At 35.4% G+C, this 27,206-nt stretch overlaps 1 protein-coding gene across 6 annotated transcripts in view; it reads left to right on the plus strand.

The window, feature by feature from the left end:
* Positions 1-27,206, plus strand: part of SLC16A7 (solute carrier family 16 member 7) — a 92,611-nt gene that overhangs the window by 40,268 nt on the left and 25,137 nt on the right. For all 6 annotated transcript variants that reach the window (XM_069490068.1, XM_069490070.1, XM_069490071.1 and 3 more), the window contains one exon: positions 5,199-5,448. In XM_069490068.1, the coding sequence (XP_069346169.1) occupies positions 5,229-5,448 (220 nt within the window). In that variant the 5' untranslated portion in view covers positions 5,199-5,228. The remainder of the gene's footprint in view (positions 1-5,198; positions 5,449-27,206) is intronic.

The following is a 27,206-nucleotide window of genomic DNA, read 5'->3' on the forward strand; positions in this document are numbered from 1 at the left end:
AACCAATAATTAAATCTGTCTCTTTTCTTTTCTTCCATAAACATTATGCACTTTTAAAGATATTATTTCCAGTGCTCATGTGTTGTAAACTCACCATGTTTGGTTAACTGATGATGAAGGAGAAATAAGCCTATCTTCAAATTGAATAACTGAATAGGTAGGTAGGTAGATAGATAGATAGATAATTTTTATTGTTTCCAAAAAAGCAAATATGATTATAAAAGCAAATTGTAAACATACAAATCTTTCCAAAATAATTCTTGACAAGGCATGGTATTTTGGGTTGATTTTAGCAATTTTAACATCTGCACAATATTAACTTACAGGAGTGTATTTGCCCTGATGATCATGATTGACCAGGATTTTCACTGTGTGCATTATTTGCTTGTGATTAAAGGTTTTTATTTGACCTTGTTGCTATAGTTTCCTTGACATTTTCAGTAGGCTTCTAACATACAGATGTATCCCTATGAGAAGAATTTTTCAAGTTATTTTCTTAATGTTTTGAAAAGCAGATGCCTTTGACTATTTTGATCCATAAAAATATTTTGAATACAGAAAGGATATAATAAAAATACCTAGGATTTTTTTTTGCTTGTTTTTTCCCTGAATACATTATTTCTAATCACTTTGATATTATTTTTAGAGTCAGCAGTGATTTGTGAAATCCAGTCCCTGACATTATTATTTTACTTGAGTCAGGTTTTTTTTTTTTTTTTTTTTTTTTGAGACAGAGTCTCACTCTGTTGCTCGGGCTAGAGTGCCATGGCATCAGCCTAGCTCACAGCAACCTCAAACTCCTGGGCTCAAGTAATCCTCCTGCCTCAGCCTCCTGAGTAGCTGGGACTACTGACATGTGCCACCATGCCCAGCTAATTTTTTCTATATATTTTCAGTTGTCCAGCTAATTTCTTTCTATTTTTAGTAGAGACAGGATCTCACTCTTGCTTAGGCTCCTCTTGAATTCCTGAGCTCAAGCTCTCCTCCCGCCTCGGCCTGCCTCCCAGAGTGCTAGGATTACAGGTGTGAGCCACCACACCCGTCCTGGGTCAGGTTTTTTTAATGTCCCTGAGATTTGTCTTATTAAAAATATAGGAAAAATACCTTAAAGGGCTTTTGTGGAACCTAAACTGAACAAATAAATACTTATTGGAGATAATAAGCACTTACTTAGCATAATAAGTACTCAATATTTATTGAGTCAGTTCCCTTCATCCATTTTTATATACCTATAGATTACATTAAAGGTTAATTTGAGTATCATACTTTAAGTCACTAAGGGAAGAGACACGCAATTTGAACTTTTGAATCTTTTCCATCTAATTAATGTCACTATCTAGAGCTATGTTTTATGTGTGTTTGTGCACGCACATGCTTGTGTGTATTTAGTTAGGAATAACTTACAATTTTACTTTATTGTATCATCTTAGAAAAATCAAAAGGATTTGTTTATCCCATACCATTTTAAAATTAAAAAAAAATTATTTTCAACCCACAGTCTCTCATGGGATAGTAGGTGCATTTATCATTTATACCTCAACTTCTTCTAAAAGAGTAATTTGAAATTACTTTCAAAAAAGTAAACATAGGCTGGGTGCGGTGGCTCATGCCTATAATCCTAGCACTCTGGGAGACTGAGGCAGGAGGATTGCTTGAGCTCAGGAGTTCGAGACCAGCCTGAACAAGAGCTAGACCTGTCTCTACTGAAAGTAGGCATCGTGGTGCACACCTGTAGCCCCAGCTACTCGGGAGGCTGAGGCAGGAGGATCGCTTAAGCCCAGTAGTTTGAGGTTGCAGTGAGCTATGATGACTCCACTGCACTTTACCCAGGGTGACAGAATGAGACACTGTCTTAAAAAAAAAAAAAGTAAGCATATATCAAAACATCACATTGTACCCCATAAATATATAATACACAAAATTTAAAAGTAACAATAGTAAAAAAAGAAAATAATTATTTTTTAATGTATGAATATACAATGTATATAAAACACATATGAAAGACAAAATAAAACATAGAGTAAAAAAGGAAATACTTCTCTGTAAATCATGGTGGCAATTGAAGGTTTTATTTGGCAATTTTAAATCGTGATTTTCACTTTTTGCATTTGCCATATTGAATAGAAACCGTGTTAACCAAAAGAAAAATAATTGCTCACAAAGACAACAAAAAATCATAATATGAAAAAAGCAGTATTCACAATTATTCATCTATGATTTATAAGGTTCACTTAATTAGAAATATATCAATATAGAAAAAATAATGAAAATAAATATAAAAATTATTAATGACTGAGTTAGGATATTGTGATTATGTATCATTTTTTTCTTTTCTTAGTTTTCTAATATTCTCTTACAGCGGTTAGGAACTTGCAGTCTCCTGGCCAGTTTGTAAATAAAATTCTATTGGAATATAGCCATGCCCAATTTTTAAGTATTTTCTATGGTTATTTTTTTTTTAAACTATCAAGTTGAGTAGTTACAAAAGAGACCATAGGATCAACAAAGCTTAAAATATTTATTTTCTGGTCCTTTACAGGAAAAGTTTACATATCCCTGTTTTATAATCTAACTATATTAAAGTTATAAAAGAAATAAAATGTAATTATCCATCTAATTCAAAAGTGGCAGGATGGACCTGCCATTTGTGACAATGTAGATAAACCTGGAGGACATTATGCTAAGTGAAATAAGCCAGACACAGAAAGACAAATACTGCATGATCTTACTTATATGTGGAATCCAAAAAAAGTCAAATTCACAGAAGCAGAGAGTAGTTAACAGGGCCAAGGAGGTGGGAGAAATGGAGAGTTGTTGGTTAAAGCTGCGGTCCCCAACCCCAGGCCATGCACCATTGTGGTCCGTGGCCTGTTAGGAAGGAACCAGGCTGCACTGCAGGAAATGAGCAGCAGGTGAACCAGCAGAAGTTCACCTGTATTTACAGCTGCTCCCCATTGCTCACATCACAGCCTGAGCTCTGCCTCCTGTAAGATCAGGGGAAGCATTAGTTGCAGGAAAACAAGCTCAGGGCTCCCACTGATTCTACATTATGGTGAGTTGTATAACTTTTCATTATATATTATAATGTAATAATAGAAATAAAGTGCACAATAAATGTAATATGCCTGAAACATCCTGAAACCATTCCCCGCCCCGCAGTCCGTGAAAACATTATATTCCGTGAAACCAGTCCCCGGTGCCAAAATGACTGGAGACCACTGGGTTAAAGGGTACAAAGCTGCAGTTTTGTAGGATGAATAAGTCTAGAGATCTAGTGTGCAGCATGATGACTATAATTAATAATACTGTAATGCATACTGGAAATTTGCTGAGTAGATTTTAGATGTTCTCAGCACAAAAAGAAAAATGGTAACTGTATCAGGAGATGGATATGTTATTTTGATTTACTGTAGTAATCATTTTATTATATATATGTATATCAAAACATCATGTTTTATACCTTAAATACATACAATTTTTTATTTTTAAAAAATAACAGGTTAGAACCATCTCCACAATTATCAAAAAGGGGAAATAACAGAAGGCTGTAACAAAAGCCAATAGATCATGTCAAAAGGCTATGCAAGAATTGTTTCATTCTTTGGTTCAGCCTTAAATAGGAAGGAAAATCTAGAGTTATAAGTATCAGTTAATGAAGTCAAAATGAATGGTGATTAAAGTAAAATGTATATGAAAACTGTCTTAGAGATATGTCTGTCTGACTCAAGTAAAATGAGAATTTTAACCTTCGGTCCTATTATCTGTTAACTGTAGTTTATACTGAATTTCCTCCTTCCATGAATGTGACTGTAAAATATTATGTTAAGAAGTCTTTAAGTGCATTTTCCAAAATAAACCAAAAAGGAGCTATCATAATGGTTTTCCACATAATTACTTTTTATAGCACTACTCATCATCTTAGTATTTATTCCAGTGAAACAGTGCTCTACCTAAGGTTCATTTTTATAATTTTTCCTATATGGGTTTCTGAAAGCAAAGTCTTTGGGTATAATCATGGAAATCTATAAAATTTTAATGTAGAGAATATTTTCACTCAAAATCTAAAATGGGTGCATAGAAGATCACTGAAAATATCTGAGATGCTATTTGATATTAAGCAAAAAATTCAACCCATACCTGTTTTCACAGATACTTGGGGTTTGGGGGTAAGCTGTCTGAAGATATGTGGCAAAGTTAGTTAATATGTTTCAAACTTATCTTACCATGAGAAGAGTGGTTCTCTTGTACCTATTCATTTCAATTGAAAATATGCATAAATGGAATGAGAATAGGATATAAGCAAGATGTTGCGAAACATTGGCAACTGCAGCTAAGAGCTAAGCAAGCAGCATTACTCTACAAAGAAACATTGGTGTTAAGGAACTGAGATGTTTCATTTAATTTCAAATATATTAAGCTATATGTGATCATTTTTTTCCACAAGAGAGTGGCTGCATAAAGTTAGCAATTATTTATTCCAAGGCGTATCCAAAAGGAAAGCCCTTATTTCCCACCCTCCTTAAACAAACGTATCATCCTTTTGATTGAGATAATTTCATTGCTGTGAAAAAAATACATAAAAAGTATCATTCACGAAATAATAGCACCAGTATGGGAAGTGCATTAAAATTAACTTAATTTCATAGCAACATACAACTTCTAATCCTATAGGTTTAAAATATAAATCCAGGCTGAAATGGCTCTAAGTATTCTCAATTATTAAAAGTGGAAAAAGTTTTCTAAAATATGCCTACCATTTAATTCTTTATAATTCATCAGATTTAATACATGGTCCTTTTTAAACTTTGTATAGAAAATCTTATTAATAAAATAAACATTTTGTATTAAGTAAGTATTCTGTTTTAAGTGAGGACAGTTTTATTTTTCTTATGCTTACGAGTAAGATTGAGATAGCTTTTATTTTTTGGTTGATACTTCAGATATAAGTTCTCAACTTCACTTTAAGTAATTTTTGTTGCCATAAAAAAGTTAAATGTTGTCAGTTTTAGCCCCTAACCATCAGTTATGTACCTCACATCAATTTTTCTGTAAATATTCTGATAATTTCCTGAGTACAAGAGTATGAAAAACATTTATGAAAAATCATATTATAGCTGGAAAATACTATTTTAGTGATTATCAAGAGTGGTAAAAAATAGAAATAAAGTTTAAACTCTTATTTCATTTTTTTTATACAGATTACTTGAATTTCAATTAGAGGAGCAGAAATGCCGCCAAACCCAAGTACCCCAACTCCAGTTGTACCTCCTCCAGATGGAGGGTGGGGCTGGGTGGTTGTTGGAGCTGCTTTTATATCCATTGGATTTTCGTATGCGTTCCCCAAGGCCGTCACAGTATTCTTCAAAGAACTTCAGGAAATATTCCATGCTACCCACAGTGAAATAGCTTGGATATCATCCATTATGCTGTCTGTGATGTACGCAGGAGGTAAGATTCTTGGAATAAGTAAAATTCTAGTTTAAAAAAAAAAAATTGCTCCATGTCACCATGTTTTACATACAGTGTCTTGGTACATTAAAGCCCTGTTTTCATGATGTAGTCACTTAGAACTAATCAAAAGTATAATTCGAACTGAATTTTTAGTAATTTTAATGATTCAACATCTTGAACTTTTCATTTCATTTTGATTCTTAATAAAGTATTTGTTTAAAATGAGGATTTATTTGCACAAAGCAAGATTTACTAAATTATGCAATTTCCAAGTGAAGCACCTTTCCACTTAGCTTGGAATAAAGTCTACAGTATAGTGTTGGTATCATTTTTTACTATCACTACAGTTGGTAGAAATATTTTCTTCTGAATGAGAAGGAAACTCAAGTTGTTGACAGTTTATAAGCCCAGAAAGTACTTCAGCTTAAGCTGCAAAAACAGGGCGTTATCATGTACATTCTGGACCTATTGAAGTTTGTGTGATTGAAATAATTCCTTCTCTCTGTAAGAGTCACTAAATATGACATATTTTTATTTAAGTGGTTGCCTGACAACTATCTTGTTACATTCTATGTTCAAATGAGGGTATGAGTAATGAGAGACAATGAATAAATCAAAGTAGCATCTCACTACTGAATGTTAAAAAATTGGAATTATAAGTGAATTATTTTGTCATCTGTTTTCTTTAAATCAATCTCAATGGCAGACCAGACTGCTTTTACACATTTTTTTGAAAGTCATTACTTAAAATATATGAATTCTTGAGTTTTCATTTTTCAACTGGATATTTGACTTTTAAAAAACGGGTATGGACTTGTAAGACTTTAAAGAAATTGCAGTCCTCAAATCCCAGGCTGTGGACCCATGAATGGCCTGTTAGGAACCGGACCACACAGCAGGAGGTGAGCAGTGGGCAAACAGCACAGCAAGGGAAGCTTCATCTGTATTTACAGCCACTCCCCATCGCTTGCACCACCACGTAAGCTCCGCTCCTGTCAGATCACCAGCAGCATGAGATTCTCATAGGAGCGGGAACCCTACCGCAAATTGTGCAAGCGAGGGATCTAGGTTGTGTGCTCCTTGTGAGAATCTAATGCCTGATGATCTGAGGCGGAGCTGAGGCGGTGATACCAGCGCTGGGGAGTGGCTGCAAATACAGATTATCATTAGAAGGGAGGTTTGACTGCACAATAAATTTAATGTGCTTGAATCATCCCAAAACCATTCCCCAGACCCCAGTCTTCGGAAAAATTGTCTTCCATGAACCTGGTCCCCAGTGCCAAAGAGATTGGGGACCACTGATATAAACTATTATATCTGTTGTAATTTCTCATTTTATAAGTAAGGGTATTATAGCTATTAGTGATGGAGATATAATATTAGTAATAATATCCAATATTCATTAATATGAACTTTCAGCCAAGGCCTCTCTTTGTACTTGATATGTATGATATGACATAATCTTCTTAACAACCTTTGAAATAAGTATTATCTTCTTTCTATTTCATAGCTGAGGAAATGGAGAAATAAAATAGCTTTCCCAAGTCAGACTTCTTGTTAGTAGCAGAAAGAGATGAGATGCCAAACATTTATTTAATCCTTAGGTTTTCTGCTTTTCTCATATCTTCCTCTCTATATCTAGAAAGTGACACAGCCAGATCTGCCCCAGGCCTGCAAACCTACTTCAGTATTCTTTCTACTCTAATGCAGTGACTTGTGTATTATAGTCACCAAGATCATTTGTTCGGTGACATAATAATTATTCTTAAGACATCATCTCTTTGTTGTACTACCAAGGTAAACATTTGATCCTGAAATAATCCTGCGTGTGCGTGTGTGTGTGTGTGTGTATGTGTTGGTGGAGGTATGTGTTTTCCACTTTTTGTATATAGTGATTTCAGATTAATTCAACATATGCTTCCCATATCCTTTTGGTTAGATTAAACATGCATTTTTCTTCCAGTATCAAAAGGTATCTTTAAAATGAAATTTGGGCATGTCAATGAAAACTTATGCTTGTAAAGCACTTTCTGAGAATCTCCTTTGGATAGTTGCTTTATGGATTGTAACAGTGTTATTTCATGTGATTATAGAAACAGCAGAAATTGTGCAGCAGGTCTTCTTCCTCTATACTGTGAGTCAGGTGTTACTAGTGCTTTGCTAGAACAACACACAAAGTCATCTTGACTTGAACTCCAAAAGATGTTAAAATTAAGATATGTAAGGTTTTTTCGCTTCTTAAATACAACTGAAACAGACTCCTTTAGTGAATTGATATAGGTCCATTGAATTTGGACTTCAGGCCTTATGTATTTATAATTTCTTATTGAGCAGATAGTTCACTAACTCTTAAGTATGACACAAATTTATGTAGCTTTTTAGTTAAGTCAAGTCTTAATTCACTTTATTAGTTTTCAGCAAACAACATCAAAGTTTCAGTGGCTTAAAACAATACAAGTTTATTTCTTTCCCAAGCAATGTTTCATCTAGTGGCTATTCCATCATCTAAGGATTTGTATTGTTCCCTAAATTCGCTCTATCTGCTGAACAGAGTGAAGGCAGACAGTATGGAGGATTGGAGAGTCATATAGGATATTTTAGGGACTAGGCCTCGAAGGGATAAACATTTCTGTACACATTCCTTTCATCATAACTTTTATACTTCCTTACTTATAGGTAGAGGCCATGGATGCTGGGAAATGCAGGTTTCCTAGAGGAAGAAACAGAATTGGATAGCATCCAGATAGTACTAGGCAGAGTTTGATATGTCAACAATCATTCCCTAGTCACCAAAAGCAGGATGTATTTATAGACTCACTGTGTCATATGACAGCCCTCCACCCCTGGCTGGATCTAAAAGAACCATTAGAATGAAGAATGGCATAATTAATTTTTTCATACCATTAAATCTCAGTGTGAACTTATAATAAGTAAATAACTATACTTACTATAAATATTTTCATTTTATTCATACTTATTTTCCTATTTTAGTAAACATGGTATAAATTTTAAAAAGTCCAAAAGAATTCTTTTGGAATTCATCAAGAAAATGGCAGTTCGATAAAATACTTATAAATCTGGAAAATATTGCCTTAAAGTTTTTATGGTAATAAATAAATAAAATATGTCTAAATTAAATATTAATAGGGATTTTGTATCTGGTTACTTCAGAAAAGCAATGCTAGACACATGAAAATACTTAGTCTGTAGTAATTGATGATGGTTGTCTGTAGGTACTGAGGACTTAAAAAGTCCTCAGTTATTAGGGCCGAAACATTTCACGTTTCATCTCTGGCCATGAAGAAAATCAGGAATTGCAGAAATTCTGCTACCCTTTGGGCTTTCACTTAAAACTGGAAACACGAAAGTAGATTGAAGATGGCGGAATGGTGGTGACCTCCTGGATTCGTGCTCCCGGAGTGGAAGGCATGGGTCTCGGACTGCCACAACGCTAGAGGTTCACTCCCCCACAAGAACGGCGGTGTGAACCCACGGAGAATCAGCGTGGGACAGAGAGAGAGCGAGAAAGACTAAAGCTGAAAGAAGGAATCTTAAGGATTCATCCAGATGGGAAGGGCTCAGCGAAAGAACTCTGGAAGTATAAAGAATCAAGCTGAAACTTCACCCTCAAAGAGGATTACTAGTTCACCACCAATTAACACAAACCAGATTCCAAATAGCAACATGTCACAGGAAGAATTTCAAACATGGATCATAAACACGCTGACCAGCATGCAAGTAAAAATGGATAATCAACATAAAGAAACCACAAAAAAGATCCAGGACTTGGAAGAAAAATTCACCAAAGAAATTGAAATTCTGAAGAAAAATCAAACTGAACTCCTGGAAATGAAGAATTTATTCAAGGAGCTACAAAACACAGTGGAAAGTCTCAAGAGCAGGGTAGATCAAACAGAAGAAAGAATCTCAGAGATCGAAGACAACACGTTCCAATTAAACAAGTCAGTTACAGAGCTGAAGCAAACAAACATGAGAATTAACCACAGTCTACAAGAAATGTGGGATTATGTGAAGAAGCCTAACGTCAGAGTAATCGGCATTCCTGAGGGTGAAGAAGACAATAAGCAAGGGTTGAATAAACTATTTGAAGATATAATTGAGGAAAATTTCCCAGGCCTAGCCAAATCTCTAGATATACAGGTTCAAGAAGCTCAAAGAACCCCTGGGAGATTCATACCAAATAGGAAGACACCACGTCATGTAGTCATTAGACTGACCAAAATATCCACTAAAGAGGCCCTTCTTCGAGCTGTAAGAAGAAAGAATCAAGTAACATACAAAGGAAAGACCATCCGAATCACGCCAGATTTCTCAACTGAAACCTTACAAGCAAGAAGAGATTGGGGCCCCATTCTCACTCTTCTGAAACAGAATAATGCCCAGCCTAGAATCCTGTATCCAGCTAAGCTCAGTTTTATATATGAAGGTGAAATTAAGACATTCTCAGATAAACAAAAACTTAGGGAATTCACCAAGACAAGACCAGCTCTCCAAGAAGTACTCAAAACAGAGTTACACATGGTCCAGCACAAGAAGGACCCTCGAATGTAACACTAATCAAGAGATAAATATAAAAACCCAATTATCATAATGGCTCAAGAGAGAAAACAGATCAATGAAATTCAACCCAACTTGAGGAAAAGCAATCTGTCTCACCTATCAGTTCTCTCATTAAATGTGAATGGATTGAATTCCCCACTCAAGAGACATAGACTGGCCCAATGGATAAAAAAATATAAGCCAAGTATCTGCTGTCTTCAGGAAACTCATCTAACCTGCAAGGATGCATTTAGGCTGAAGATAAAAGGATGGAAATCAATATTCCAAGCAAATGGAACCCAAAAGAAAGCTGGCGTGGCGGTTCTAATCTCCGATAACATAGTTTTTAAATCAACAAAAGTAAAGAAAGACAAAGATGGTTACTATATACTGGTGAAGGGTACAATTCAACAAGAAGACATAACTATACTTAATATATATGCACCCAACCTAGGTGCACCCAGATTCATAAAGCAAACCCTACTTGATCTCAACCAAATGATAGATAACAACACGTTAGTAGCCGGAGATTTTAACACGCCACTGACAGTTCAAGACAGATCTTCCAAACAAAAAATAAACAAAGAAATAGTGGACTTAAATACAACTCTCGATCAAATGGGCCTGACTGATATCTACAGGACATTCTACCCAAAAACCACTGAATATACTTTCTTCTCATCAGCTCATGGGACATTCTCCAAGATTGACCATATCTTAGGTCATAAAGCATGCCTTAAAAAATTTAAAAATATAGAAATTATACCATGCATCTTCTCAGATCACAGTGGAATAAAAGTAACAATGAACCCTAACAGAAATCCTCACTTCTACTCAAAGTCATGGAAGCTAAATAACCTTCTCCTGAACAATCATTTTATAAATGAAGAAATCAAGTCGGAAATCAAAAGATTTTTTGAATTAAATGACAAAGGAGATACAACCTATCAAAATCTGTGGGACACAGCTAAAGCAGTCCTGAGAGGAAAATTTATTTCCATAAATGCTTATACCAAAAAGACAGAAAACTTACAATTAGACAATCTAATGAATAGACTCAAAGTGCTGGAGAAGGAAGAACAGACCAATCCCAAACCCAGCAGAAGGAGAGAAATTATTAAGATTAAATCAGAACTAAATGAAAAGGACAACAATCAAACCATAAGGGAGATTAATAAAACCAAAAGTTGGTTCTTTGAAAAAATAAACAAAATTGACACACCTCTGGCTAGACTAACCAAGAACAGAAAAGAAAAATCTCTTATAACCTCCATCAGGAACACAAAAGGAGTAATCACGACTGATGCCACAGAGATACAGGATACCATATATGAATTCTACAAAAATCTTTATGCACACAAATTAGAAAATCTGGAGGAAATGGACAAATTCCTAGAAACACACAGCCTTCCCAGGCTCAACCAGGAAGAAGTAGAATTCCTAAATAGACCGATATCTAGATCTGAAATCGAAACAGCAATAAAAAACCTTCCCAAAAAGAAAAGCCCTGGACCAGATGGGTTCACACCTGAATTCTACCATACCTACAAAGAAGAACTGGTGCCCATCCTACATAAACTATTCTCCAATATAGAGAAGGATGGGATTCTCCCCAACACTTTTTACCAAGCCAACATAACCCTAATACCAAAACCAGGAAAAGATGCAACTAAAACAGAGAACTATAGACCAATTTCTCTTATGAATATAGATGCAAAAATTCTCAATAAAATTCTAGCAAATCGAATCCAAGTGCTTATCAAAAAAATAATCCATCACGACCAAGTGGGCTTCATCCCAGAGATGCAGGGATGGTTTAACATACGCAAATCTATAAATGTAATTCATCACATAAATAGAAGCAAAAATAAAGACCATATGATACTATCAATAGATGCAGAAAAAGCATTCGACAAAATTCAACACCCTTTTATGATAAGAACACTCAAAAAAATAGGCATAGACGGGGCCTATCTAAAAATGATACAAGCCATATATGACAAACCCACAGCCAACATCATACTGAATGGGGAAAAACTGAAAGCATTCCCACTTCGAACTGGAACCAGACAAGGCTGCCCACTGTCCCCATTACTTTTCAACATAGTATTGGAAGTCCTTGCAAGAGCTATCAGGCAAGAAAGCAGAATCAAGGGAGTCCAAATAGGGACAGAAGAGATCAAACTCTCACTCTTTGCTGATGATATGATGTTATATCTAGAAAACCCCAAGATTTCAACCAAGAGACTCCTGGAATTGATTAATGAATTCAGCAAAGTCTCAGGATACAAAATCAATACACACAAATCAGAGGCATTCATATACGCCAATAACAGTCAAACGGAGAACCAAATTAAGGACTCAATACCCTTCAAAATAGCAACAAAGAAAATAAAATATCTAGGAATATATCTAACTAAGGAAGTAAAGGACCTCTATAGGGAGAACTATGAAACTCTGAGGAAGGAAATCGCAGAACATGTAAATAGGTGGAAAACCATACCATGCTCATGGATCGGTAGAATCAACATTGTTAAAATGTCTATACTGCCCAAAGTTATCTACAGATTCAATGCAATCCCTATTAAACTACCAACATCTTTTTTCACAGACATAGAAAAAATAATTTTACGCTTTGTATGGAATCAGAGAAGACCCCGTTTAGCAAAAGCAATATTAAACAACAAAAACAAAATGGGAGGTATTAATTTGCCAGACTTCAAACTTTACTACAAGGCTGTGGTTCTAAAAACAGCCTGGTACTGGCACAAGTGCCGAGACACAGACCAGTGGAACAGAACAGAAAATCCAAATATAAAACCATCCTCATATAGCCATCTAATCTTTGACAAAGCAGAAAAAAACATACTCTGGGGAAAAGATTCCTTATTTAATAAATGGTGCTGGGAAAACTGGATATCCATATGTAGAAGACTAAAACAGGACACACAGCTCTCACCCCTCACAAAAATCAAATCACGGTGGTTAACAGACTTAAACCTTAGGTCAGAAACTATTAGAATTCTAGAAGAAAATGTAGGTAAGACTCTTACAGACATTGGCCTAGGCAAAGAATTTATGAGGAAGACCCCTAAGGCAATCACAGCAGCAACAAAAATAAATAAATGGGACCTGATCAAATTAAAAAGCTTCTGCACAGCCAAAGAAACAGTCACAAGAGTAAATAGACAACCTACAGAATGGGAAAAAATTTTCGCATACTACACATCAGATAAAGGACTGATAACAAGAATCTATTTAGAACTCAGGAAAATTAGTAAGAAAAAATCGAACAACCCTATCAAAAAGTGGGCAAAGGACATGAATAGAAATTTTTCAAAAGAAGATATAAAAATGGCTAACAAACATATGAAAAAGTGTTCAACATCTCTAATCATCAGGGAAATGCAAATCAAAACCACAATGAGATATCACTTAACTCCAGTGAGAACGGCCTTTATCAAAAAGTCCCAAAACTATACATGTTGGCGTGGGTGTGGAGAGACAGGTACTCTCATACACTGCTGGTGGGACTGTAAACTAGTGCAGCCCCTGTGGAAAGCAATGTGGAGATACCTTAAACAGATTCAAGTAGACCTACCATTCGATCCAGCAATCCCATTACTGGGCATCTACCCAGAAGAACAAAAGTCATTCTATAAAAAAGACACCTGCACCCGAATGTTTATAGCAGCACAATTCACAATCGCAAAAATGTGGAAACAACCCAAATGCCCATCGATTCATGAATGGATTAGCAAAATGTGGTATATGTATACCATGGAATATTACTCAGCTATTAGAAATGATGGCGATATGGCATCTCTTTGGTTCTCCTGGAGTGAGCTGGAACCCATTCTATTAAGTGAAGTATCCCAAGAATGGAAAAACAAGCACCACATGTACTCACCAGCAAACTGGTTTCCCTGAGAGCACATTTGGGATTCACACCAATAGGGTATTGGACAGAGGTCAGGGCTGGGTGGAAGGGATGGGTGTATACCTACTTGATGAGTGCGATGCGCACTGCCTGGGGAATGGACACGTTTGAAGTTCTCTCGGGGGGGGGGGGGGGGGGGGGGGGATGGGGTGGGGGGAGGGGAGGAGTGCACACCTACATGATGAGAGTGATGTGCACTGTCTAGGAAATGGACACAACTAAAGCTCAGACTCGGGGGGATGGGGAGGCATGGGCAATGTATATAGCCTGATCTTTTGTACCCCCTTGATGAGCTGAAAAACAAACAAAATAAAAAGAAAAAAAAAAAAATAATAAAAAAAAAAAAAAATAAAAAAAATAAAACTGGAAACACAATGCTAGGCCCATTTCCTAGTGGATAGAAATGCTACTATCTGCCACATCCACTGCTGAATGTAGCTCTCATGCATTTACATGGTTTGTTGGAAATAATATCCCTGTCTTATCCAGATAATTAGTTTTTAATGTTTTAAGCAAAAATAATTGGTACATATAAAACTAAAATCTCAATGTGAAAGCAATTTTCCTTATGTGAATTCAGATAATTTTTTCAGAAACATAATGACTACTTAGAACAAAAATCTGATTGAATTAATCTAATACACAGGTGTTGGTCCTGTTATTCACATTGTAGTGTTTTTTCAAGTGTGGTCCACAGATTTCATGTTTCTGAATCATGAGTCTCTTATTAAAAATGCAATCCTAGGCCTTATCCCATAGCCTCTTTTATCAGAATATCTGTTGGTAGAGTTTAAAAATTTGCATTTTAACAAGGATCTCTGTAGACCACTTTATATATAACATAGGAGTTCACTGTTGGAGAAGAAAATCAATATTGATTTTAAAATATTTAAATTTTCCTCTAGCATTTCAAAGATTTCTATTTATAGAAGCCTTTTAGGTTGATGTTATAAAATATATTTAAAGACCATGAGGTGAAAAGACATAGTTTACTATGAAGTATAATGAGTCTCTCTACCAAGTAACTGAAATATTCTGTTCAACATAATGCTAATTACATTAGCCTAGAGAACATTTAAGATCTGACACACTCATTAGGGCTTAGCACTCAACCTATTAATCACTACGGTGGGGTCATTGAGTAAGATGGAGCGTGTTCAGAGGCCTGGCCTGTGATGTCAGGGCTGGAATCTCTTGTAGTAATTAGTTGGCATCTGGGCCTTGATAGCAAGGTATTATCTTCCCTTCTGATGTCTGAATTAAAAATGAAACTAATGAAAGGTATGCAAGAAGAATGGAAAAGAATGCAAATTATGTTTATACCTTACTTCATCCTTAGAATAATGGCATTAAATTACAGCAACCCATCTGGCTGTCCATATGGTCTCCCGGAGTTCTAGCAAATTTCAGCAAATAGGTTAAGCAGTGTGGTCACCCCATTAATAAAGCACTAAGTAGAGGTAGACAACATATTACAATTTAAACTTTCTACATTGTTTAGATGAATATAGGGCTTTGTTTTGTAAACAGTGATTACATAGGATTTTCTTTTAGTGTAATGTTTGTCTTTGTTTTCCTGTGGAATGAAAATCTAACCATGGTTAGCTACGTGATTACTGAATACAGATTTTGAGCTGCCAGTCTCTATGAGTACTTCCTGATTTTTCTGGTATCTATTTTGATTTGGAAGAATCATCCATTCTGGAGAGCAGAGTTGGCTTTATATCCATGGCAACTTATTCTTCTGTTTTATGTGAGCAGTGACTGCCAGTTGTGCTAAAGTAAGGGTGATGGTTTTGTGATGGACTACTTTACACAGGGGAACAAGCATCAGACCACTGAGCTTATATTACTGGAAGCCAAGAAGCAAAAGGTTTAGCGTAGCAGGTTGGTGGCCATAATATACAATGGGTATTTTCCTATTCTTTTTAAATTTTAAATAAGCTCACTATTTTATTCTGCTTTGTGTCCTAAATATTTTGTGGAAAGAGAGAGGCTATTAAGATAATTCATATAGTGCTTTATCTTAGCAGCAGTTTAAAAAAGAAGCTCATTCCATTCCTGTGTTTAAGATAGCTAGGATTTTCATCTTAGCTTTACAAAACTCAAAAAGTACCAGATATACTTGGACAGTCCTGTGCAAGCAGGCTGTGGACTTCTTATGCCTATGCCATGTTTTTTATTTATTTATTTTACCTATGAATATACATATTGCTAAAGTTTTCCTAGGAAACATGATACAGTGTGGCAGAAACTATTATGCTCACCATATATCCATGTACTCCTCTATATTTCCCAGCTTTCCTTCCCTGAAACCAAGTGACTAGTTCTGAACAATGAAATGTGAGTGGAAGGACATATGTCACCACCAGACCCCTCCTGGACAAGGCAGTTTGAGCTGGTGTGCATCTTCCATATCTGTCTTCTCCACTTTAACAACCTTGTTGCATTTGACATGGCTACAAAGGGAAGGTCCTTGACGTACTTCAAACTGAATTAGTGAAAAAAAAAAAAATGTTTATTAAGCTTCTGAGGATTGTTATACAGAAGAACCTAGACTATATCGATCATTACAAACATGAAGGCTTGGTTTGTTGTGTAACTACAATATAAGTTACTTAAATTATTTCATGGGGAAGAGAACAGATTATGAGATGTCCTTAGTTTAGCTTATATCATGAGAACATTTGTACATGTGCTACTTCATCAGTTCTCTGTTGGAGAAGAGGAGTCCTTCAGTATCACAAATAAAAAAGGAATTATAAATGGATATCATCATTGTCAGTTTTCATGGGAATGAAAGTGAGAGGTAGCCCTTCAAACCACAGAGTAGGGATCAAGTCATGACCATGGAGCTTCCTATGATTAAATGTCTCTTCATCCCTCGCAAGACAGGAGGGAAACAGGGGGCAAGGACAGATTATAAGGATGCTAAGGGCCTTTGAAACTGTTCAAGGAGATACTTACCCTGCATAGGGCTGACAATCTAGTGCAAATAATATCAGCTTATTACTAAATGTCATTTTCAGCAGAAAACTTAAGAAACTTCCTGGAAGTCTTCTCCGACTGATATGTGTGCCTTAGTGAACCTTTCATTCACTGATTTATAAAAATAAACTATCAATTTATAAACTGGCAAGAATAAGAATATCTTAATTTTTGACTTAATATTGCTCTAAAATATGTTATTATATACTTACTGTATGTGGATGTTTTTGGTTGCAAATGATAGAAACCTGATTGAAATGCCCTAAGGCCTAAAGAGAAACCTTTATCTATGCAAATCAGAGGAAAAGCACAGATACCAGTGTCTTCCAGGTCAACCAGCACTAGTGATTCTATTTTTTTGTCCAGCATTTTGCACTCTCTCCTCTCCCTTCTGCTTCTTTTGGAGGGACAGCTTTGTTTATTTATACTGATATCCTTGCCCTGGCATAGGGAAGGTGGTTACCAGCATTTCAGCCTCATATTTCAGTCTCAAATTTAACATGAGAAATACTGCCTCTCTTTGCTAAGTTATACTTTGACAAATTCTAGGGAGGATTGCTAGGGACCTGGCCTGCTTTGCATGTGCCCTGCATGCAGTGGATGAATGAGGGACTAACCCTGGCCGCCTGAGTGGAACTATGTATCTGAGATAGGAATGGAGGAGTTCCCTAATGGATAGGTGATACTGTTCGTAGAGAAAGAAAGGGTTTTGAAGAGACAAAGAAATAAGTGCTTACTGTTCTACTCTTTAGAAGATTAATATTTTCCAACAATAAAACCATGCTGTGTTTACTAATCACTCATGGGGAATTTTGCATTTAGATTTGTTAGCTACCTAGCTGGCTAGGTAGATTGGTAGATAGATAGATAGATAGATAGATAATATGTCCAAATGCATATACTATATTTAGAAACTCTATTGCCTAATGAAATATTAAACTTAGTAGCCACCAGAGAACTCAACTGCATTTTATATGAGTTGGTCTGTAGAGTGGAATTTAGATATGGAAAGTCCAGGGATCTCAAAGTGTGAATTAATGGTTTAATAGTCCAATGAGAGGCAGAATAACATTGTAATTAAAATAGTGACCACTAAAATAACAGATATGAAATTGAGACTTTGCCCTTTTATTGTTCAGGCTATATGACATTTGACCTTGGACCTTCAGTTTCCTCACCCGTAAAATCACAGGAGAATATATACGTCTGTGTGTATACGTAAGAGTGTGTGTATATATAATATGTATGTACTCTTCTGCTCAAAGTTGTTGTATGATGCTTAGGAAATTGTAGTTTTTGATTCATTGTAGTTATTGCTGCTACTGCTATTTTTGATAATTAATATTATCCATTATGCAAGGAAACTACAAGTAAGAAACAAAGATGGTAAGTCTGACTTGAGCAACCTGTGCCAGTATGGTTTGGAATCGGTGCATAAAGCAAGAAATAAATAGCTCAATAATCAGTTCTAAAATAAATGGTATGGACTTACTCATATTTTCTGTGTCACTTCCACTATGCTTTCTGCTATTTGGATAGTAGAGTGAACATTGGTCATTCTTTTGAGCCATCTTATACCTTTGAAAATCCTTCCTATGTTTAGGGAATTCTCAACTTCATCATTTCCTGCCTCCCCAAGAAAAAGCCACAAATTTACTTTCTCAGAATTCCTTGCACTTAGGACACAGGCATGTGACCCAGGCCCCATCAACCCAGTGTAGCAAGGCTGGTTTTGATTCAGAAACTGCTAACGTGAAGAAGCAGATTCCTTGAGGAGAACATTTAAATGAGGTGGTTATAGATAATCCATAATCCATTGGCAGAAAAGTAACGTTCGTGTTCGAGGTCAGTGGAACTTGTGGTGCACACTATAGGGTGTGTGGCCATTGTTGGCAGCAGTGATTTCTCTACCAGAGCAGTTTGTAGTGTGATTTGGACAGCATCCAAGCTTGGTTTTTTGATCTTGCCTCATATTCTCTGACTTACTTGTATGTCTTTATTGAATGCTTTATTCTTTAACTGACTGGGATATATGATAGATATGTGTGGAGTTAAGTTCCTAAAATGTGCTTGTGAGGTCTGGCATGAAATGCTTTCCTGAACTAATTGTTTTGAAAACTTTTTTATGAATATTTCTTTTAAAAGAAGGGACCTTTCTACCCCTCCCCAGCAACAACATTTATATGAGGATTGAAGAATTTGCTACAGTTCTATTTAATTAACTATTTTAAAGAGCTTTATAAAAATAGAAATTAAATTTCATATTTTCGTGTGCTGTGAATGACTTAAGTTTGATGGACTGTGTCAGAAAATGCAAGGTAAATACACTTTGGATACTTTTTCTTTATTATAGTAGTAGTGACTTTGGCAGAATAATTGCATTATTCCCAAGAGATTTTTAAATGATTAATCTAGATGGCTATACTTGAGCAAGAATTTGCTCAGCTGGTTAGAATTATGCGCTACAGGAGTGTGGTTCTGAGATTTGACCCTAATGCGATGGCAGAAACTAATCCTGCACAGGTATTGTACAAGTATATTTGTTTACATTCATCAGAAATGGGGATGTCCAGGTATCCAGTGTATCCAGGTATCCAGAAAACCTTGCATAATTTCACTCACTCATTTATTTATTGCACGGATATATATTCCACATCTACAATGTGCAAAACACTGATGCGGCACCAGGGAAGACACACTGAGCCATCAAACACAGGCTGTGCTTTCAGGATATGAATTAGGTACTTACGCTTTTCCTTATTTAATTACAGTTATGATAATGTGTTAGTAAAGAAGCACAGTAGGTTACACATCTTATAAATGAGTGGTCAGGCAATATTTCTTTGAGCTGAACTTGAAGGATGAGCGTATAGCATCATTAGTCAAGGGAAGGAAAGTATTTGAGGCAGAGGAAACATATGTGAAATCTCTTGAAGAGTTATGGAGAGTTCTAGTAGCCCCAGTGAGGTGAATGTGATTGATATATGGTGAAAAGATGGTGAAAAGAATAGCTGATGGCCTAAAATCTACTGCAAATGATCCTGGGCCACATATCGTGTATCTGCATAGACACATGAGACGATCAGAAGTACTTCCATATTAGTCTGCTCTGCCTGCCATAAAAGAATATACCACAGACTGAGTAGTTAAGACAACAGAAATTTATTTCTAACAGTCATGGAGGCAAGAAGTCCAAAGTCAAGGTACCAGTAGAGTTGGTTTCTGGTAAAGCCTCTCTCCTTGGCTTGTGGGTGGTTGTTTCCCCACTGTGCCCTCACGTGCTCTTTTCTCTGCGTACGCACACCTCCATGTCTCTCTTCTCATAAGGACACTAGTCATAGTGGATTAAGGCACCACCTGAATATTTCTCATGACTTTATTTAACCTTAATTACCCCCTAAATGACTTTTTCTCCATAGTCACATTAAGGGTCAGGGCTTCAGCGTGAATTTTGGAGCGACACAATTTAGTTCATAACAGGTACCGCGATCACAATTCTTGAGTACTCTCCTCCTTTTTAATCAATTTTAGGAGCAGTTTCATCATCCAGATTGTGTTAAAATATAGGTGGTTGTTATTCATGGTAGTTATGCTCTACTAAGCTGCCGCAAACACTGAATTAACAAATAGTAAACTGCTGCATCTAGGGAAAGTACAGGGTTAGGGTCCTGTGAACCTCTGGTCGTGACATTTTCACAAACCCAGCAATATATGACTGTTTTTCTTTGTGTTTCTGTTTAAAAACACCTTATTAAATATATATCATTGATTCATTAACATTGAATTTATGGCTAATGCCACTATAATTTATTCCTGAATGAAACTTACCTAACCCATGTTTTCTCCATAAAGTACATTACAGCCTTATTGTGCTTAGAAACACTGGCCAGCATTTCAGCACTATGGTTGGGGGTTGTTTTAAACAGCAGAATTACCAGCAAAAAGCACAAAAATGCAGAAAATGTGGTGTTACATAGACCTTGAAAAAGACACTTGTTTACAGTATGAGAGTTGAAACAAGAACGCAGATCATCACCTTGTTCGACCTCAGCTGGAAACATGCATGTCTAGTAATTCAAAATTTTCCCCACTCTGCACATATCTACAATGAGTGCAAAAGAACTGAGAGTATTTATTTTTGAAGTTACAAATAAATTTTAGTGAGTAAATGAATTTGCAAATATAAAATCTGCAAATAATGAGCATTGACCATACCCATAGCCTTTCTCTGGTAAAATTACTCTATCTCCTGTGCTGTATAAACATATTTGTAATTACCCAATGTTTTTATTACAATTGTTTTATTTATTGCCTGCACAACCACAAAGCTAATTTACATTACCATTTCTGTGGCTGGGCATTGATTATTACCCTGGATTTTGCTGAAGTTCTTCTGAAAGGAACAACACTTTCTTAAGCTATTAAAGTAATAATAATTATACTCAGAATCTTTCTAGTTACTAGGAGGGCATTAAGTGTCAAGCCTTGGGAAGCTTCTATGGGAGCTTTGATGGATTTTTGAAAATTGATGAACAACTGATGATCCACAGCTTTGAATGAATCTGATTAGCATGTTTTGTGCATGACTACAGCATTCTGTTGGCTCGTGTTCTGCTGTCGTCTTACCTCTAATGTAATCAATGATTGGATTAGAGGCAGCCAATGGAAGCAACCTGTATATACTCTCAGCACCCCAGGCAATGAGTGTGCATTCTTGGAAGGCTGAAAGGAAATAATGCCAATAAGTAGAACTCTGATCTACTTCAGATTCATCTCTTCTCTTCAGATGACGAGTAAAGAGCATCCGTAAATATTAATATGAAAGAAATCTGGATAGTGAACAAAGAGGAGCAAAAGGAGAAACATTATGTATATGCAGGTGATTTGGAGTTTCTTTTAATTTTTCCTGTCTTCCACTAGGTAATCCAATGCTCATGTCTATGACTTACATTGATATAGAAATACAAGGATCATCTATAGACCAAAAGCATTTAAAGTATCTTTTTGGTCCTATTTTAATATAATAATTAGAAGAGAAAAAATGCAGTTAGTTCGAAACATTTGGGATTTTATCTCAACTGGTATAAACTGTGGTGATACTGGTGGGAAGATGAAATGGTAAGTGTCTTGGCAATGATAGTTGTGAAATCTATGTAGCACAAACAACAGATGGTGGCTTATTTGACTTTTGGGCAAGAAGTGAGCTATGGAAACTGCTGTTGAAACAGATCTTTCTCAATGTTGCAGATTTCTATCATCTTACACACAGTCAACATGAATCTGGATACTGAAAACCTTTTTAAAGCTTCCTTTTTTATTCTCAGTCCTTTGTTGTTTAGGACAATCTTTTTTCCCACCCTTCTATCAGAAATATGCAAAGGGTTGAATTTTAATAATCTCATTTAGAGTGTCTTTGAACACTCAGAGGTTGTAGTTAACCTTCCAAATGCCTTTTAGGCACCAGGAGTATTTCACAATTAGTTGAAAATATATGTAAAATATCTATGTAGAGTTAATTTGGCACTTTCAGGTAAAGAAAAACATATTTAATGAGATGACTCGGATAAAATGAACTATAAGCCTTTCTCATGAATGCTGTTCCACATAAGAAATATTAAGTACCGTTATGTTGTAGCAAAAATATTACTTAGCAGTGTTCCTTAAATCAAACATGATATATTTTAGAAGCTGGATAAAACTTTCCAAAGCCAGCATAACCTCTGCTCCTTAGAGTTGGCTCCCATATTAGATCAAACACAATTGAACTAGAAGCTTGAGGCAATCCATCCATGCTTGTGAAACTGCTTTTCTTAACAAAATAGCCTGGCCCCTGTACACCATAAGCATTCCAAAATATGCCTGTGAAAGGAAAAGGAAAAGGTTTTTATTTATTTCATATTTTAAGTTCATATTTGTGACTCTTAATTTGTCTGTTTCACTGATTTTATTCTCTTAAGTTTATTGAATGAAATAGCAGTTAATGTTGAACAATTATTATATGTAGATTTTATTCTATTTGTGAAGAAACAAAATTGAAAATAAAAATGCTTTTCCCCCCTTATATTTTCTGCATTTATTCTCCCTTAGGATGGTTGCTCAGTACTAGTAGTCAGATAAACACAACTTACAAAGTATCTGAACTTCTGTTTGGTTTCTGACAGTTTGTTTTTGTTGCTTTAGCTAAGTCACAAATATTTATTTACTATAGAATGAATTTAATAAGACACAAATTAAATTAGCTAAATGTACGAATACTAGTTTTACCTTCACTGATACTTATGTAATATTCATGACCTTCCAGATATAACTGTTTATTTGTTATGATGTTTTTCCTAAGAGATCTTCCTTTTTCCACTGGCTATTTAATTTATTCTTTTGGAATACTTAATCACTGCTTTTAAGTGAATACTCTACATAAATTCTTTTTCCAAAACATATCAAAACCTTTCAGAGATGTGTAACTGATGTTTTTTTCCCTAAATTCTTAAACAAAACAATTTTTTTCACCTTTTTTTTTTTTTTTTTTTTTGAGAGGCATTAACATAGCAGAATAGTAGTTTAGAGCATAGAGGAACTGGCTAAGTTCAGATTCCAGTGCTACCCCTTAAAAACTGAATAATTTTGGCAAGATCTTCAATACCTTTCTACTTCAATTCCTTATGCATAAAATGTACATGGCTTATTTTTATAATATATATTTATGGACTCCATTGATTAATTTCCCATAATTAAATATGATAATAAAGAACAATGTGGCTATCTGGCAAAGATGTCTTACCATCTAAACTGGTTTATGTTAAGGTAATGTTCTAGCATTGAGCTTGTTTAAGCTGTTTTGAAAATTCAAAATTATCAAAAGATATGGACAGCTTCTGCAGCATGGAAACTAGGAAAAATGGATTAAGAAGGAAAGAAAGTATTATATGATAATGCTTATTTTGCCTTAGATTTCAACCTAAAAGACTTACGGAAATAAGGAAGGGGGGAAAATGATTCATCTTTTTCTTACTTTGGCCACCTTTTACCTATCTTCTTTATATATATATATGTGTGTGTGTGTGTGTGTGTGTGTGTATATATATATATTTATAGATCAGGTCTCACACTGTCACCCAGTCACCCAGGCTGGAGTACAGTGACACAATCACAGCTCACTGCAACTGCAAACTGCTGGGCTCAGGGATCCTTCTGCCTCAGCCTCCCAAGTAGCTGGGACTACAAGCTCGTGCCCAGCTATCCATCCTTCTAGATGCTTTCTATATTAGATGTTTTAACATTTAGTCCAGGCTTTATGTTCCATCTTCTAAGTTTCCTTCCCCCCATTTTTTGTCTTTTTCAATGCAGTAGACTGAGAAAAGCTATCAGATGTCACAAAACTCATTATAAGGTACTTTACTACCTTTTGCTGTGAATAGGTGTATACTGTGTTCAAATAGACTTTATCACAATATGTGCACAAAATGAGTACCATACTCCATAACATAATGCATCCAGACAAAGTTCAAGACAGAGAACCTAAAATCATCAGAAACATGTATTTGTGAGATTGTTTTTTTTTTTCTTGAAATAGAGAATATTTCTTGTAGAAAGACAGACAAAACAGATTTTGTTTTTACAAATTGGTAGAAATGTCACATCTAAGAAGAGATATAATAAAACAATATGAAATCCTGAATAGTATGAATTATGTGAATAGATGTGTTAACTAAATTCTATAATATTGGAATTGTAGTGGGAAAAGAGAAAGAAAAGTAGGATCCAAGAGAAGCCTGAAAAAGATCAATTTTATAACATAAGAGAAAATAATCCTATAGAATTTATGATCAAAATAAAAAAATAAGCAAAATTTTGTAACAAAATAAAACAAAATTTAGATAAATTCATGAGTGATAGATCTGGATATAAGTGGAAATGAAGGTATTTAATATATATTTCTCATCAATTTACCCTTACAGGGCATTGTTTTATTGTGAATTTACTACTAATAAAACAGAATGCTGATTTTTCAAGGAAATATTAGAAACAAGACTCATAATTAGGTCTATCTGACTTTAAAGCTCATGTTCCTGTTCACTTTTCTGTTTTAGTAATATATAGATTTCTTACTGCTGTACCTCTTCCTTTCCTTTTCTAATCTCTTTAGGTTGTTGCCATGTGCAGCAGCCATGTATTCCAATTTATTGCCATCTATTATTATCACTGTGAAAAGAAAACAGTATTCGAAGAACAATAAATTTGTCCCAGTTTGGAATTTTCTTACATTATTATTACATATGTATTTACAGTTAAGTAAAATTTATTATTAGGTATTTTTCTTTTTTCTTTTTTAGTACACACTCATGAATGTGGTTTATGTTTTCTTGAAATAGATTTTAGTCTTGTGAAGGCATAATTAGTTCCCATACCAATAGAAATACATCTCTTATTATTATTGAAAATGACCAATCATGGTAGTGTGAACTTCATATAATGCTAAAATAAAATAGAGAACAAAAGTATAAACTTTGAAGTCAGCTAGACGTAGGAATGTCCTGTTGCAAATGTTTCCTTAAGCATGTTATCTATCCTCTCTAAACTTTAGTACTTTCTTTACAATATGGGGGAAAATGAGATTCCAACGCACACATTTTGTTGTATTGGGAAAAAAGGTAATTCATGAAATAGTATCTATTAATATTATCGTCATCATCATTATCATCATCATCATTATCATCCTTCAATCCCCTCCCCTTCCAATTTCCTGGCTCCCCAACTCTTGACCTCCTTGTCTGAATGTTAACCATTAGGTGAATATAAACTGTACAGCAGGATTTCCTGGTCTCCTTTAATTCATGATCAGTAATCTCAAGTGGGCCCTAATGCTGTCTGGTAACCATAGTCTGTATTCTATTGCTTTAGCACAGTCCAGCTCTCTTACTCTATGAGATGATTATTTCTCATTCTGTCCTCATTCCTCAAATCCACTATCATTCCTCCTTCATTCTTCATCCCAGAAGATAACTTAGATACAATTTCATTGAGAAAGTTGAAGTAATCAGAACTGTCACATGTTTCTACTACCACATTCTCCTACCTGTTTACATCCAGACCTATATATTTTATCTTCCCTCCTGTACTAACTGCACCCTAGCTAAGGCCAACTCATGCACTTCCTCCCTTACCTCCTCACCTGTTAAAGGACATTGCTATGGTTGAAATTCTTTCTTCTTTCTCCTTCACTTGCAATATTTCCCCCCACAACTGGACTATCTTCATAGTATAAAGCCATGACATTCTATCTTCCAACCTGGGAAAAAACAAAACAAGGCAAGTGAAAAATGTTCTTTGGACCTATATTTTCTGTCAGCCACAACCCTATTTATGTCCTTTCCTTGAAGCAAAACTTCTTGAAAGTGTTGCTTTAATTTCTCTTTTTCCATTCTCTCTGCCCCTACTCCAATCAGAATTTTTCTCTTACCCCTCATCTGAAATTGCTTTTTCCAAGCTTTCTCATGACTTCTGTGTTACCAGTGTAGTAGTCATTTCTCAATCGTCATTGTACTTGACCTTTCAGGAGCATTTGATATAGTAGTAGATCACTCTGTCTTCCACAAAACACTTTTTTGATTTTTACTTGTAAAAGACTACACTTTTGCTTTTTCTTTTGATGCCATTAGCCACACCTTCTCAGCATTTACTTTTGGTTCTTCCTTTCCCCTTAAATTCTCAATATTGAAAGATTGGCTCTTAGATCCCTGTTCTCTGTGCATTTGTTCTATAGGTAACCTTGTACTTTCTCGTGATTTTAGCTCTTATTTATAGGTTGATGCCTCCTAAATTTATACACACAGTCCCTACCTCTTCTGAACTCTAGACCTGTATATAAAGCTACTTGTTAACATTCCCACCCAGATGCCTAATTGGTATCTCTAACTTGACATATCTAAAATTGATCTCCTAAAATTGTCCTCCAAACCTGTTGATCAGGCCAAAAGCATTAGAGCCATGTTAAACTTCTCTCTTTCCCTCGCTCCACCCCCTCCCTCAATTCTCAGTTAGCCAATTGGTTGGTTCTACCTTCTAAATAAATCCAACGCTTGATCACCTTTCACTGCGTTACCTCTGATGCTATTAGCTGGTCCAAGACACTAATATCTGCAGGTCAAATTATTGATGTAGCCTATGATTTGGTATTCTTGTTTCTGAATATAGCTGACAATGAAATCCTGTTGTAACCTAGGTCCAGTCATGTCTAAACTTACCTAAGCTTTCCCAACTCATTCTGAAT

This window comes from Eulemur rufifrons, chromosome 16 (genome assembly GCF_041146395.1).
Source record: "Eulemur rufifrons isolate Redbay chromosome 16, OSU_ERuf_1, whole genome shotgun sequence".
Lineage (NCBI taxonomy): Eukaryota > Metazoa > Chordata > Mammalia > Primates > Lemuridae > Eulemur > Eulemur rufifrons.